This window comes from Scyliorhinus torazame, chromosome 13 (assembly GCF_047496885.1).
Source record: "Scyliorhinus torazame isolate Kashiwa2021f chromosome 13, sScyTor2.1, whole genome shotgun sequence".
Classification (NCBI taxonomy): domain Eukaryota; kingdom Metazoa; phylum Chordata; class Chondrichthyes; order Carcharhiniformes; family Scyliorhinidae; genus Scyliorhinus; species Scyliorhinus torazame.
The window spans coordinates 88,871,430-88,886,724 of NC_092719.1; the positions used below are offsets into that span (position 1 = coordinate 88,871,430).

Sequence of the window (15,295 nt, forward strand, 5' to 3'; positions counted from 1 at the left end):
AACGTGTGTAGCGATTGCCTTATTGACTGACCCATCCGTCCCACTGGCCACATGTCCATTCTCCCACAGGTCCAGCAGCCAACAGCGCCGGCCCATCCCGATTGGACCCTCTCCTGACACCGGGGAGAACACCGAGGAGGAGACTCCAAGGACGCAACTGGAATAGTCATGGCACAGCTGTCATCCCCACCCTCCACCAGCACAGATATACATACCTCAATTGGAAATGTTAGTGGACAAGCGTCTGGTGAGCACCACACTGCTGCTGATGTACATCTGGTGGAGGCAGGATCCCCAGGCGAGACAGCAGTCGGAGGGCTGCTCCATCCCTGGACCCAGCTGGATCCAGCTTAATGCTGAGCCTCTGGAACAGGAGCTGATGGAGGTGATAGGAAGCAGCCGGGACATTCAGAGGGAGATGTCAGCATCATTCCAGCAGATCCATAGCCTATTGGAATGGTCCCAGAGGCTACGGCGCAGGAAATGGAGAGTCTGGTGCATGATGTCGGCACCATCAGTGAAGGTGTCCAAGGTTTCGCACATCAGTAACAGCCATGGCTGAGGGTCTCAGCCAGTATGTCTGCCTCACTGGGGGATAGACACATAGAACATACAGTGCAGAAGGAGGCCATTCAGCCCATCGTGTCTGCACCGACCCACTTAAGTCCTCACTTCCACCCTATCCCTGTAACCCAATAAACCCGCCTAACCATTTTGGTCACTAAGGGCAATTTATCATGGACAATCCACCTAACCTGCACGTCTTTGGACTGTGGGAGGAAACCGGAGCACCCGGAGGAAATCCACGCACACACGGGGAGAACGTGCAGACTCCGCACAGACAGTGACCCAGTGGGGAATCGAATCTGGGACCCTGGCACTGTGAAGCCACAGTGCTATCCACTTGTGCTGCCCAGACGTCACCCAGTACCAGGCCGACTTTGATGAGGTTCTGCGGGACATAGAACAAAGAATACAGCACAGGAGCAAGCCCTTCGGCCCTCCAAGCCTGTATCAGTCATGATACCACACTTGGCCAAAACCCTCAGCACCTCCTTGTGCAATATCCCTCTATTCCCATCCTATCCATGTATTTGTCAAGATGCCTTTTGAACGCCATTAATGTATCTGCTTCCACAACCTCCCCTGACAACACGTTCCAGGCACTCACTACTCATTGTGTAGAAAACCTGCCTCGCACATCTCCTCTAAACCTTGCCCCACGGACCTTAAGCCTTTGCCCCTCGTGACTGACCGCTCCACCCTGGGAAAGAGTGCCTGCCCATCCACTCTATCCATACCCCTCATCAACTTGTAGACCTCTATCAGGTCACCCCTCAACCTCCGTCGTTCTAATGAAAACAATCCGAGTCTATTCAGCCTCTCCGCATAGCTAACGCCCTCCAGACCAGGCAACACCCTCCTCTGCACCCGCTCCAAAGCCTCCACATCCTTCTGGCAGTGTGGCGACCAGAATTGTGTGCAATATTCCAAGTTAGCCCTTACCAAGGTTCTATGCAACTTGTCAGTTTTTATACTCTATGCCCTGTCCAATGAGGCAAGCATCCCGTTTGCTCTCTTGACTACCTTGTCCACTTGTGTTGCTAATTTCAAAGATCTGTGGACCTGCACGCCCAGATCTCTCTGACTTTCTATAATCCTGTCTGCTGTATCCTCTGACAATCCTCAACACTATCTGCCACTCCACAAGCCTTTATGTCATCCACAAACTTACTAATCAGACCAGCTACATTTTCCTCCAAATCGTTTATGTATACTACAAACAACAGAGGCCCCAGCACAGATCCCTGTCGAACACCACTGGTCACAACCTTCCATTCAGAAAAACACCCTTCTCCTGCTACACTCTCTCAGATGGGCATGGCCGAGGCGCTGCGGAGCTTGTTCCAGTCACAGGTGGGCATTGCCGAGATGCTGCAGAGCGTGGGCCAGTCACTGAGGAGCATCACCGAGGGCGTCGGCACGATAGTGCGGACCATGGGGAGTTGCCAGAGCTGGCAGAGCCAGATGGTGCAGGGGCAGCCAGGGCTTGAACCAGCTGCCCCACCATCCCAAGGTGAACACCAGGGCCCTATGGGCACTGACCGGGAGGAGAGGGCGTGAGTGCCAACCTGAACCCGTCCAGGGGGCGGCCACCAGCTCTCCCGGGTTCTACCCATCTGATGACGTCGCGCCTCGGGGTCAGCACACGGGACAGGGCGACACGGCTGTGCATGTGCCACCAACTGAGCTGGGGCCTTCAGGCCCCTGAGCCTCCAGACGACGCCCAACAGGGGCATCGAAGGCCACGGGACGAGGTAAGCAGCTGGCTGCCTCCACCTCAGATGTGTATCCTGGAACACACCCAGACGTAATGGTAAAGCTAGTAGGGCAAAGCACATCGAGGATCACTGAGGGCATCAGGTGAGGGGGAATGGGGTAGATAGGGGGTGAGGGGGTTGGTAGCGACTGCAGCACCGGGAGAGTGGGGACCTATATTTGATAATAAACACCCTTGTGCACAACCAGTAGGAAGCCTCTGTCACTTTCTTCCACAATGTATCACCACGTGCAGGTGATGGGTGCGTGAGCGAGCACTCAGCAGAGAGGCAGGGGTCAGACTATGGCATAGATTGAGGAGCACCAACTCCCAGCGTGTTATCATCAACCCCCTGCCTCGACAGTGACCGTCCTCCAGTCCTTGCTGGTCCAGCACCTCCTCATCATCCTCGTCCCCGTCTTCCTCCTCCTCTGAGGTGGCCACATGTTCCAACCTCCAGCTTGTCGCCCCACTGCTGTGCAAGGCTGGGGAGGACACAGCAGACCACCACAAAGCGGCCGACCCTCCAGGCATTGTACTGGAGGGCACCTCCAGAGCGTTCGAGGCATCGGAACCGCACCCTGAGGAATCCGACGAACTGCTCAATGACTTGCACGGGTGGCTGCATGGGCCTCGTTGTAGCGGGTCTCTGCTTCTGTCTCCGGTCTCCGTACTGGCCTCATTAGCCAGCTCCTCAGCGGATATTACTTATCCCCCAAGAGCCAACCGCCATCCAGGGGTGCTCCTTGAAGAGAGAATATTGACTGCCCTAGGATGTTGTGCACACTCCCTGGGAGGCGGGCACACATGTGCATGATCTTCATCTGGTGGTCGCAGACGAGCTGTATGTTGAGGGAGTGGAACTCCTTTAAGTTAACATAGGGCACTCCCAGATGGCCCAGTGAGCACAGGGCAACATGTGTGGCATCTAGGACTGGACCTGGGGCATCCGAGCGATGGTGGAGAAACCTGCTGCCCAGGTATCCTGTTGGGCCTGGTCCATGACAAAACAATGTAGTCTTCCGCCCGGGCATACAGGGCATTCGTGACCTGCCGGATGCACCTGTGGGCTGTGGCCTGTCAGATACCACACAGGTCCCCACTCGAGCCCTGGAATGATCCCGTGGCAGAACAGTTCAGTGCTGCAGTAACCTTGACGGCCACTGGGAGCGGGCGTCCTCCTCCTCCATGAGGTGCCAAGTCTGCGAGGATATGGCACAGGTGTCGCACCGTCTCCTTGTTGAGACAGAGCCTCCTGCGCCATCTGTTCAAACGACCAGCGACGCCTATACACCCTGGGCCGTCGTGGGACTCCCTCTGAGTCCCTCCTACCCTAGCATGGTGGGCAGCTGGCTCCTCAGGGTGTGGAGCGGGGTCCAGCACGTGGGCCGCTGCCTCGAGCATCTGCTAACGCTGCTGCTCCCGGCTCTTCAGGCGTCTGGCCACATCGCGTAGCACCAGCATCACTTGGGCAACCTCTGCGTCCAACATCCCTGCCATAATGTTCAATAACTGTGAGGCATTGGGATAGGGTGTTGGGCAGACAAACAGCGATGGCTCCCACCCCGGGACCTTCCATTCCCCTGCTGATCCCGCCCCACCACCCTACCCGGAACACCCTGCCCACGTACCTCAGGCCGCAGCAGGCCCCAGACCCAGTATCTTGGACACCCAGTCACAACATCAACCTGACCGGTCGCTGGCCCCCTCCCGTGGCACTCACTCACCCTCCGGCCATGGTAATGTCCCCGGAGCTGTGTACCATCCGCTGGGTGTTCGGATGTTGGCTGCTGTGTGTATGGTGTTGCCTCCCACAGTGTTCTGGCACACTGGCCAGGCATTGTGATCTGATTGGGATGCTAGGCAATGACTCCCAAATGTTACATGGCCCACCCACCCACAGGGACCCACTTGGGTTGTGTGAAGTACTCACTTAACCACGATTGCCAATTCCTTAGAGGCTATAGCCTTCAGCCGCCAGAGGCCTCGGCAGTCGGTGGGGGTTATGGGTGCTCCTGGGGCTGACAGGCAGGGACAAGGGTTGCCCCCGGAATGGGTACACATGATCCAGGGATGTCCATGGTGGTGCAGCGAGTGGGTGCGCACTGGTTGCCCAGCCCACCCTCCCGTGGTGGCCCACCCCCCCAGCCGAAGGTCCCCCCTTCCCCCAACGAGCACAGGGGCAGAAAGCCCAGCACCCCCGGGTTCTTTGCCTGTGAGCAAAGATGGCTACTCACCTCTTCAGCTCCCCACAGAAGCCCTTCCGCCAGGTTCATGTTTTTCAAAAGGAGTACCGATCGGCGCCAGCGTGACCACTTGCTGGGGATGCCGCTGAATGACTGGAGACCGTTGGATATGGGGTCGCTCCTGTTAATTGTATGGAAATGGGGCTTAAGTAGTGATAATTGGTTTCTCGCCACGCTACATCGAGATCCCAATTTCAGGATCGAGGGGAGGGGGCCTGTTGCATTGCAAACTGTTTGACGCCTGGCACGATTCCCATTTTTGGCCTTTCCCGCTATTCACCGGCCTCATTTCACTTGAGCCCGTGTAGTGAGGTCGGAAGATCGCGCCGTGTGTGTCATTTTGGGTGAAATTGGTGGGTTTTTCCCGCGGCTATTGCGGTGAGACGCAGACTGGTATTCACCCACACTTGGTTATCTGTTTGGGCCTTGGGGAGTTTCTTCTGGGTCTAGCCCACAATTAGAAATGTTTTCAGTTTTCAGCAAGGGTAAGCTGATTTGAAAGGTGCCCGATCTCAAAGTGAGCTTGAGGGTCCCTCACTCATGGGCAATGCCACCCGCAGACATGGGCATACCACCCTCCCAGGTGCGGACACCCCATTATGGGGTCACTGGGGCCCCCCCCTTAGAGGACTCCCGCTCCCCCTTTCGGGACATCCCCTTTCAGGACCCCTCCCTTCACCCCACCAACTTTTGTGAAATTCCTCATACCCCGATGTTACCACCGAACTTCATATCCCCCTTTCATTATCTTTGCCCCCCCCGCCCCCAAGCAGTGCCAATCAGGCACCCAAGCCGTACCCAGTTGGCACTGCCAGGGTGCATGGGTACCAGGGAGAGTACCAGGCCACTGCTCTGTACCTGACCACCTGGGGGCTCCAATAACGACGTCCAGAGTGACCATCATGCCCAGTCTCTTGGTTCTTATTAGGTTCTTGATCAATAAAGGGATCACGGGTTATGGGGAGAAGGCAGGAGAATGGGGATGAGAAAATATCAGCCATGATTGAATGGCGGAGCAGACACGGTGGGCCAAGTGGCCTAATTCTGCTCCTATGTCTTATGGTCTCCACGTCTGGAGACCAGTACTAATCGGCGGCCAGGTGAGGCCTCGCCAGTGAGGCCAGTTATTCCCAGGCATCAGGAGAACGCATATTCAAATGAGCCGAAAAATTATTATCTGGATCATGCACATGAGGTTGTGTGTCCGGCACAAAGCCCGATTTGGGCCTCTCCCACAATACCCCCGGCGTGTCCTGATTGGCGGCAGCCACGACACGGTGGGAAAATCACGTTCAATATCTCCTTATGTAGCTGTGTTCCATTTTGTTTTATTATGCTTTGTGAAGCACTTTGAAATGTTTTATTATGTTAAAGGCGGTTTAGAAATAAGTTGTTCTTGTTGCACACAAATTCTGAACAGTTCTCTGAACTATTTCAAAACGGTTCAGTGCTTTAAGGAGGCGGGTCACCAACATCTTCCCAGGGTAACTAGGGAAGGGTGGTAAATATCAGCCTAGACAGTGAGTGACACCCACATTCTGTGAATGACTTCATAAATATATTGTATATCAAACTGATTAATTCTCTTCACCACTATTTTCTATAAGGATGAAGCCTTTCTGGAGGACATAAGTATGATTCTCACCACCGGGGATATCCCCAACCTGTTTGATAATGAGGAAAAGCGGGCAATCATTGAAAAGGTAGGAGTTGTAAGGATCCTCCTGCTTAAGCCCTATGTGCTCCTTTCTTTTACTTCTTTTACTTTTGTTATTACAATTTTTTTCCATGGGCGATTAATGGGCTGTGCCTTTACTTCAAGCAGCAGCCTGGGCTGGTTTAGCACTGCTGCCTCACAGCTCCAAGGTCCCGGGTTCAATTCTGGCCTTGGGTCACTGTCTGTGTGGAGTTTATACGTTCTCCCAGTGTCTGTGTGGGCTTCCTTCGGGTGTTCTGGTTTCCTCCCCAGTCCAAAGATGTGGCGGGATAGATGGGTTGGCCATGATAAATTTCCCCTTAGAGTCCAGGGATATGCAGGTTTGGTTATGGTGATTGTGAGGGGGGGGGGGGGGGGGGGGGGGGGGTGTATGACGTCAGTGAAAGCAGTGGTCGCAGACACCCTGACCCCCTTCAAGGAGAAAGCAGAACGATGACTGGAAGCACAGGAGGTAACAATCAGGGATCTAGAAAAAGCAGCAACCGACTAGAGTGACCGAATCCCCTCCACGGAAACAGAAACGACAAGGTTGGTGACGCGCAAGAGGCACTGTCGAAGACCAGGAAAACTGGTCCTCGACAATGCCCCCGCACTGCCAGAATCTCCGTATCGTGGGGCTGCCGGACAGCATCAAGGGCAGAAACCCCACAGAATATGCTGGTAGCCCAGATGCTGGTAATCTGGTCACAAGGGAGAGCATCCCCAAACCTCCGGAGATAGAGACATAGGTCTCTGGCCGAAACCTAAAGCGGAGGAGCGCCAAGCGCTGTAATAGCAAAGCTGCACCAATACCAGGATTGGGAGAAGATCCTGAACTGGGAAAGGTGCACTCAGTCCCACCCGTGGGAAGGCCATTCAATCCGACTGTACCAGGACATTGGGGAAGACCTGGCCAAGCACCGTGCTGAATTTAATACAGCCAAGGCAGCTCTGTATGAGAGTGGGGTGTGATTAGGATGCTGTACCCGGCCAAACTGTGGGTAATCTTCCAGAGGAATGAATCCTACTTCACCGCGCTGGCCGAGGTGGACGGGTTTGTGGGCAGACACAAGCTGGGAAGGCAGCAGCAACAGCACCAACAGTGACGACAAACTCAGCTTAAAAAGAAAGACATTTGTGCAGAACATAACTGCCTCGCTTTCATCCTAGCTTTAAGTACCAGGAAGGAGGGGGTGAGAGAAGTACCAGGTGGAGGGGGAGGAGAAAATAACAGGTTGGGAAAACAGAGATCGCTCCCAGTGAGGGGCCACCACTCAGGAAAAGTACGGGCGAAGGGGAGGCCACAGCACAACTCCCAACAGGGTTGGAGTGCATGGCAAAGGAGGACGGGGGGGGGGGCAGCAAGGGGAAAGAGGAAAGACAGGAGGCAAAGAAGAAAGGTGGAGGCAAAGATAAGGGAGCGCCACGGGGGCACAGAAAGGGGGGGGGGGGGAGAAGAGGAGAGAACAGACCCAAGAAGGGGAACCAGGACAGAGGGGGTAAAATGTTCACTACAACAGGTCGCACATGGTGGCAGCGAAAACAGCGACACCAAAAGCTCCCATCTTGATGGACCCTGAGATACAGAGATACATAGAAGATAGGAGCAGGAGGAGGCCTTTTGGCCCTTCGAGCCTGCTCCACCATTCATCACGATCATGGCAGATCATCCAAATCAATAGCCTAATCCTGCTTTCTCCCCATAGCCTGTGATCCCATTCGCCCCAAGTGCTATATCTAGCCACCTCTTGAATATATTCAAAGTTTTAGCATAAACTACTTCCTGTGGTAATGGATTCCACAGGCTCACCACTCTTTGGGTGAAGAAATGTCTCCTTGTCTCTGTCCGAAATGGTTTACCCTGAATCCTCAGGCTGTGACCCCTGGTTCTGGACACACACATCATTGGTAACATCTTCCCTGCATCTACCCTATCTAGTCCTGTTAGAATTTTATAAGGCTCTATGAGATCCCCCCTCATTCTTCTGAACTCCAGCGAGAACAATCCCGACCTAGTCAATCTCTCCTCATATGACAGTCCCGCCATCCCTGGAATCAGTCTGGTAAACCTTCGCTGCACTCCCCCGAGAGCAAGAACATCCTTCCTCAGTGAAGGAGACCAAAACTGCACACAATACTCTAAGTGTGGCCTCACCAAGGCCCTGTACAATTGCAGCAACCCATCCCTGCTTCTATACTCGAACCTCTTGCAATGAAGGCCAGCAAACCATTACCCTTCTTTATTGCCTGCTGCACCTGCATGCTTACCTTCAGCGAATGGTGCACAAGGCCACCCAGGTCCCGCTGCACACTCGCCTCTCCCAATTTACAACCATTCAGGTAGCAATCTACCTTCCTGTTTTTGCTTCCAAAATGAAGAACCTCACACATTTATCTAAACTATACTGCATCTGCCATTGGTTTACCCACTCGCCCAACCTGTCCAGATCTTGCTGTAGGATCTCTGCATCCTCATCACAATTCACCCTCCCACCTAATTTGGTATCATCTGCAAACTTTGAGATGTTACATTTTGTTCCCTCATCCAAATCATGAACATATATTATGAAAGCTGGGGTCCCAGCACTGATCCCTGTGGTACCCCACTGGTTACTGCCTGCCAATTTGAAAAGGACCCATTAATCCCTACTCTTTGTTTCCTCTCTGCCAACCAGTTTTCTATCCACCTCAATACATTTCCCCCAATCCCATGCGCTTTAATTTTGCACAATAATCTCTTATGCAGGACTTTGTCAAACGCCTTCTCAAAGTCCAAATATAGCACATCGACTGGCTCCCCCTTGTCGACTGTACTGGTTACCTCTTCAAAGAATTCCAACAAATTTGTCAAGCATGATTTGCGCTTCATAAATCCATGCTGACTCTGACTGATCCTGCCACTGCTTTCTAAGTGTTCCGCTATAAAGTCCTTGATAATGGTTTCAAGCATTTTCCCCACTACCGATGTTAGGCTTACTGGCCTATAATTCCCTGCTTTCTCGCTACCTCCCTTTTTGAATATCGGAGTGACGTGAGCTACCTGCAGGGACAGTTCCAGAGTCTATAGAATCGGGGAAGATGACCACCAATGCGTCCACTATTTCCAGAGCCACCTCCTTAAGCACTCTGGGTGCAGATTCTCAGGCCCAGGGGATTTATCTGCCTTTAATACCATCAGTTTTCCCAGCACCATTTCTCTACTAATGTTGATCTCCCTCAGTTCTTCCCTCTCATTAAACCTTTCATTCTCCAACATTTCTGGGATCTGATTTGTGTCATTTGTGAAGACAGAACCAAAGTATGTATTTAATTGCTCAGCCATTTCTTTGTCCTTTATTATGCATTCCCCTGTTTCTGTCTGCAGTGGGCCTACATTTCTGTTTACCAATCTCTTTCTCGTCACATATCTGTAGAAACTCTTAGTGTCAGTCTTTATGTTCCCTGCAAGCTTCCTTTCATACTGTACTTTCCCCTTCTTAATCAATCCCTTCGTCCTTCTTTGCTGAATTCTAAACTGCTCCCAATCCTCAGACCTATTATTTTTCTTGGCCAATCTGTATGCTTCTTCCTTGGATCGGATACTATTTCTAATTTCCTTTGTATGCCATGGATTGGCCCCCCTTACCCATTTTGCTTTTGTGCCAGACAGGAATGAACAGTTGCTGTAGTTCCTCCATGCATTCCTTGAATGTTTGCCATTGCCTAACCACTGTCATCCCTTTAAATAACTCTCCCCAATCTATAAGGCCAATTCACGCCTCATATCCTCATAGTTCCCTTTATTAAGATTCAGCACCCTAGTCTCCGAATCAACCACTTTACTCTTCATCTTGATAAAAAATCTTGATAATAAAGGGAAACCACAGCCATCTAAGATGGCTCCTGGATAAAGGGAAACCCTTGAGCGCAGGGGCATTGCCATATGGAAAGTATTGTGATCGCGGCCATCTTGGATGGCCCCCAAACAAAGAGAAACCCTGGAGTGCAGGGGTGCATCCACAAGGTAAGTATAGTTGATACCGCAGGACAGGGGAGGGGGAGTGGATTGAAACCCCCTATCAGAATAGTCACCTGGAAAGTCAGGGGACTTAACAGGCGGGTGAAAAAATCCAGAGTCTTCGCCCATCTGAAAAGTCTAAGGCTCATGTTACCTTCCTCCAGGAGACACACGAGGGAGAAGGACTAACTGTGGGTAAGGAAGAGCTGGTTGGGTGAAACGCATCAATCATGTTACAGGGCTAGAGGGGTGACCATACAACTGAACAAGAGGACAGCACTCAACAGCGACAAAGATGGTTATGGACTTGAAGTGACAGTATGTCGTGGTTAGTGGTGCTCTGGAAGGAGCATCAGTGGTCCTTGTAAGCGTATACAATTCCAACTGGGACGACGTGGAATCATAAAGAAAACCATGACAGAAATCCCCGGCATAGATAGACACACACCGACAAATCATGGGGGGGGGGCGGACTTTAATTATGTACAGGACCCACAGACTGACAAATTTAGCAATCTAATGAATAAGTCAAAGGAGCTGAACACTTTTAAGGAGCAGATGAGGCAGTGGACCTGTGGTAGTCACCACTGTTGTATTATATTGTATATACTGCACTGCATACGAGGGTATTACGGTAAGGCCCCTGTACCACAGGTACGGGGATGGATCCCTGCCTGCTGGCTCCGCCCAGTAGGCAGAGTAAAAATGTGTGTGCTCTCCGAACTGCAGCCATTTCGGCAGCAGCTGTAGGAGGCCACACATCTCTGTGTAATAAAGCCTTGATTACTCTCTACTCTCGGCTCATCATAATTGATAGTGCATCAATTTATTACACAGAGATTTTACAAAGATGGATCTCCGCATCAAGCCGGATCGCCTGCAGCTGCATCCTCAAGCAGACAACACCCAAAAAGGACTTTGCACATTGGCTAGCTTGCTGTGAAACATACATTGGATCTGCGACAGACCCAATCCCAGAAGCACAGAAGCTCCAGATTCTGTACACGCGGCTGAGCTCCGATATCTTTCCCCTCATCCAGGACGGGCCTACCTACGCAGAGGCGATGGCTCTACTGAAGGAGAACTACGCTCAGCAGACCAACAAGATCTACGCCAGGCACCTTCTGTCCACGCGGCACCAACTTCCCGGTGAATCTGTGGAAGATTTCTGGCGTGCCCTGCTCGCCCTGGTGAGAGACTGCGATTTCCAGGCCGTTTCGGCCGCTGAACATTCAAATCTGCTAATGAGAGACGCGTTCATTACGGGCATAGGGTCGGCCTACATCCGCCAGCGCCTCTTAGAAGGGGCGACGCTGTATCTCGCGGTGACCAAAAAACTAGCGCTCTCGCTCACAGTCGCCTCACCCAACGGACAGGAGTATGCCCCCGCCCGCAGGGCCCACCCCTCCTGGGCATCGTGGACCCCATCAGCAACCGCCCCCAGACAACCCCACACCTGCGCCGTGCGGTAGCCAACCAACCCCGGGGGACCCAAGTGCTACTTCTGTGGACAGACAAAACACCACCGGCAGCGCTGCCCGGCACGTTGTGCACTCTGCAAGGCCTGCGGCAAGAAAGGACATTTTGCTGCAGTATGCCAGGCCCGCTCAACCGCCGCTATTGTCTCTGCACCCCCAACCCATCCGGCCAGTGGGCGCATCAAGCCGGACGGAGCCAGCAGGCAGAGATCCACCCCCGTGCCTATAATACAAGGGGCCTTACCGTAATACCCTCGTATGCAGTGCAGTATATACAATATAATACAACAGTGGTGACTACCACAGGTCCACTGCCTCATCTGCTCCTTAAAGGCACTATCAATCCTCGCCTCAGACCACATGCGGCCTGTGGGCGCCACCATCTTGCTCCCTTCACAACACATGCGGCCCATGGGCGCCGCCATCTTGCTTGTCTCACAACCAATGGGCGGAGCCATCTTGCCTGCCCCAGGACACGTGCGACCCAAGGGCGCCGCCATCTTGCTTGCCTCAGGACACGTGCGGCCCGTGGACGCCGCCATCTTCCCCACCTCAGTACCCCTGCCCATCGGGCACCTCATCGGGCCGCTCATCGTCTGCAACCGCCGACGACCAGCCGCATCTCGCCTTCGTCACAATCGACCAGTCCCGACCACACAACCTCGCGACCATGTCGACAAAGGTGAAGATCGACGGGCATGAGATATCCTGCCTTCTGGACTCCAGGAGCACTGAGAGCTTCATCCACCCCGATACGGTAAGGCGTGCTCCCTCGCGGTACACCCCATTAACCAAAGAATCTCCCTGGCCTCCGGATCGCACTCCATGCATCGCTAACAGCATGGGAGGAGAGACAGCCGGGAGAGTGAAATCAGCGCGGGAGGAGAGACAGCCGGGGGAGTGAAAACAGCGCGAGTGGAGAGACAACCGGGAGAGTGAAAACAGCGCGAGAGGAGAGACAGCCGTGACATTGAAAACAGAGCGAGTGGAGAGTGAGCCGGGACATTGAAAACAGCGCGAGTGGAGAGAGAGCCGGGACATTGAAAACAGCGCGAGAGGAGAGACAGCCGTGACATTGAAAACAGCGCGAGAGGAGAGACAGCCGGGAGAGTGAAAACAGCGCGAGAGGAGAGACAGCCGGGAGAGTGAAAACAGGGCGAGAGGAGAGACAGCCGGGAGAGTGAAAACAGCGCGAGAGAAGGGAGACAGCCGGGAGAGTGAAAACAGCGTGAGAGGAGAGACAGTCGGGAGAGTGAAAACAGAGCGAGAGGAGAGACAACCGGGAGAGTGAAAACAGCGCGAGAGGAGAGACAGCGGGGACATTGAAAACAGCGCGAGAGGAGAGACATCAGGGAGAGTGAAAACAGGGCGAGAGGAGAGACAGCCGGGACATTGAAAACAGGGCGAGAGGAGAGACAGCCGGGAGAGTGAAAACAGCCCGAGAGGAGAGACAGCCGGGAGAGTGAAAACAGCGCGAGAGGAGAGACAGCCGTGACAGTGAAAACAGCGCGAGAGGAGCGACAGCCGGGAGAGTGAAAACAGCGCGAGAGGAGAGACAGCCGGGAGAGTGAAAACAGCACGGGAGGAGAGACAGCCAGGAGAGTGAAAACAGCGCGGGAGGAGAGACAGCCGGGACAGTGAAAACAGCGCGAGAGGAGAGACAGCCGGGAGAGTGAAAACAGCGCGAGAGGAGAGACAGCCGGCACATTGAAAACAGCGCGAGAGGAGCGACAGCCGGAAGAGTGAAAACAGCGCGAGAGGAGAGACAGCCGGGAGAGTGAAAACAGCGCGAGAGGAGCGACAGCCGGGAGAGCGAAAACAGCGCGGGAGGAGAGACAGCCAGGAGAGTGAAAACAGCGCGAGAGGAGAGACAGCCGGGAGATTTTAAAAGCGCGGGAGCTGCGAGTCGGAGCGGAGATTTAAAAAGAGCGGGAGCTGCGAGTCGGAGCGGAGATTTAAAAAGAGCGGGAGCTGTGAGTCGGAGCAGAGATTTAAAAAGAGCGGGAGCTGTGAGTCGGAGTGGAGGTTTAAAAAGCGCGGGAGCTGCGAGTCGGAGCAGAGATTTAAAAAGAGCGGGAGCTGCGAGTCGGAGTTGGGATTTAAAAAGCGCGGGAGCTGCGAGTCGGAGCGGAGATTTAAAAAGCGCGGGATCTGCGAGTCGGAGCGGAGATTTAAAAAGATCGCGGCCTAGTTTCGGGAGCCGTTCGGATGAGGAGGAGGAGCAGTCTCTGTCAGGGAGAGAACCTAAGAACATCTAAGACCATCAGAAGGTAAGAAGGTAAGTAAGTGATTTTTACTCATTTTTACTTTTATTACCTTTTCAAATTGTGGGTGTGTGGGGGGGGGGACTGAAGTGACATCACAGAAAAGCTGTGACCTGAGTGGCTGGTTGGGAATTTACACTAAATTAAAAAAATTAAGCATTGGTAACTAATTAAACATAATTACTGAATTATAATTTAGAGGGGTATCTAAGTCAGGGATCAGAGAGTACTATATTTAGCTTTCACATTTATAGTAGAAATCTAGTGCTAGGAAACAGATAGTTAACAGTAACTTTTTTAAAAAATGTTTTTACTTTTAATTTTAATTTACTAATTAATTGACGCAATGTCAGTTAGAGGGGTGCAGTGCTCTGACTGTGAGATGTGGCAGGTCCGGGAGGCTTCCAGCATCCCGGATGGCTTCATCTGCAGAAAGTGCACCCAACTGGAGCTCCTCACAGACCGCATGGTTCGGTTGGAGCAGCAATTGGATGCACTTAGGAGCATGCAGGTGGCGGAAAGCGTCATAGATCGCAGTTATATAAATGTGGTCACACCCAAGGTGCAGGCAGAGAAATGGGTGACCACCAGAAAGGGCAGGCAGTCAGTCCAGGAATCCCCTGTGGTTGTCCCCCTCTCGAACAGGTATACCCCTTTGGATACTGTCGGGGGGGATAGCCTATCAGGGGAAAGCAGCAGCAGCCAGAGCAGTGGCACCATGGCTGGCTCTGATGTTCAGAAGGGAGGGTCAAAGCGCAGAAGAGCAAGAGTAATAGGGGACTCTATAGTCAGGGGCACAGATAGGCGCTTCTGTGGACGTGAAAGAGACTCCAGGATGGTATGTTGCCTCCCTGGTGCCAGGGTCCAGGATGTCTCCGAACGAGTAGAGGGCATCCTGAAGGGGGAGGGCAAACAGGTAGAGGTACAGACCGTGAAAATGACGGTCCTCCCCAGATTTCTGTTTGCCTTTCAGTGCCTCCCAATCTTCATCCCTAAGGCCTATTTTGGGCTTGCATGGGTGAGTAAAACCCCGCGAGTGAAGAAAGTGATGCTGGAGCGCAGTCGGTGACCTATATAAGAAGGACGGGTTGCATCTAAACTGGAGAGGCATAAATATCCTGGCCGCGAGGTTTGCTAGTGTCATAGTGTCACACGGGAGGGTTTAAACTAGTATGGCAGGGGGGTGGGCACGGGAGCAATAGGTCAGAAGGTGAGAGCATTGAGGGAGAACTAGGGAATAGGGACAGTGTGGCTCTGAGGCAGAGCAGACAGGGAGAAGTTGCTGAATACAGCG

At 53.1% G+C, this 15,295-nt stretch overlaps 1 protein-coding gene across 1 annotated transcript in view; it reads left to right on the forward strand.

The window, feature by feature from the left end:
* Positions 1-15,295, forward strand: part of LOC140388180 (dynein axonemal heavy chain 3-like) — a 1,528,048-nt gene that overhangs the window by 995,214 nt on the left and 517,539 nt on the right. The window contains exon 50 of the mRNA XM_072471941.1: positions 6,174-6,269. Coding sequence (XP_072328042.1) covers positions 6,174-6,269 — 96 coding nt within the window. The remainder of the gene's footprint in view (positions 1-6,173; positions 6,270-15,295) is intronic.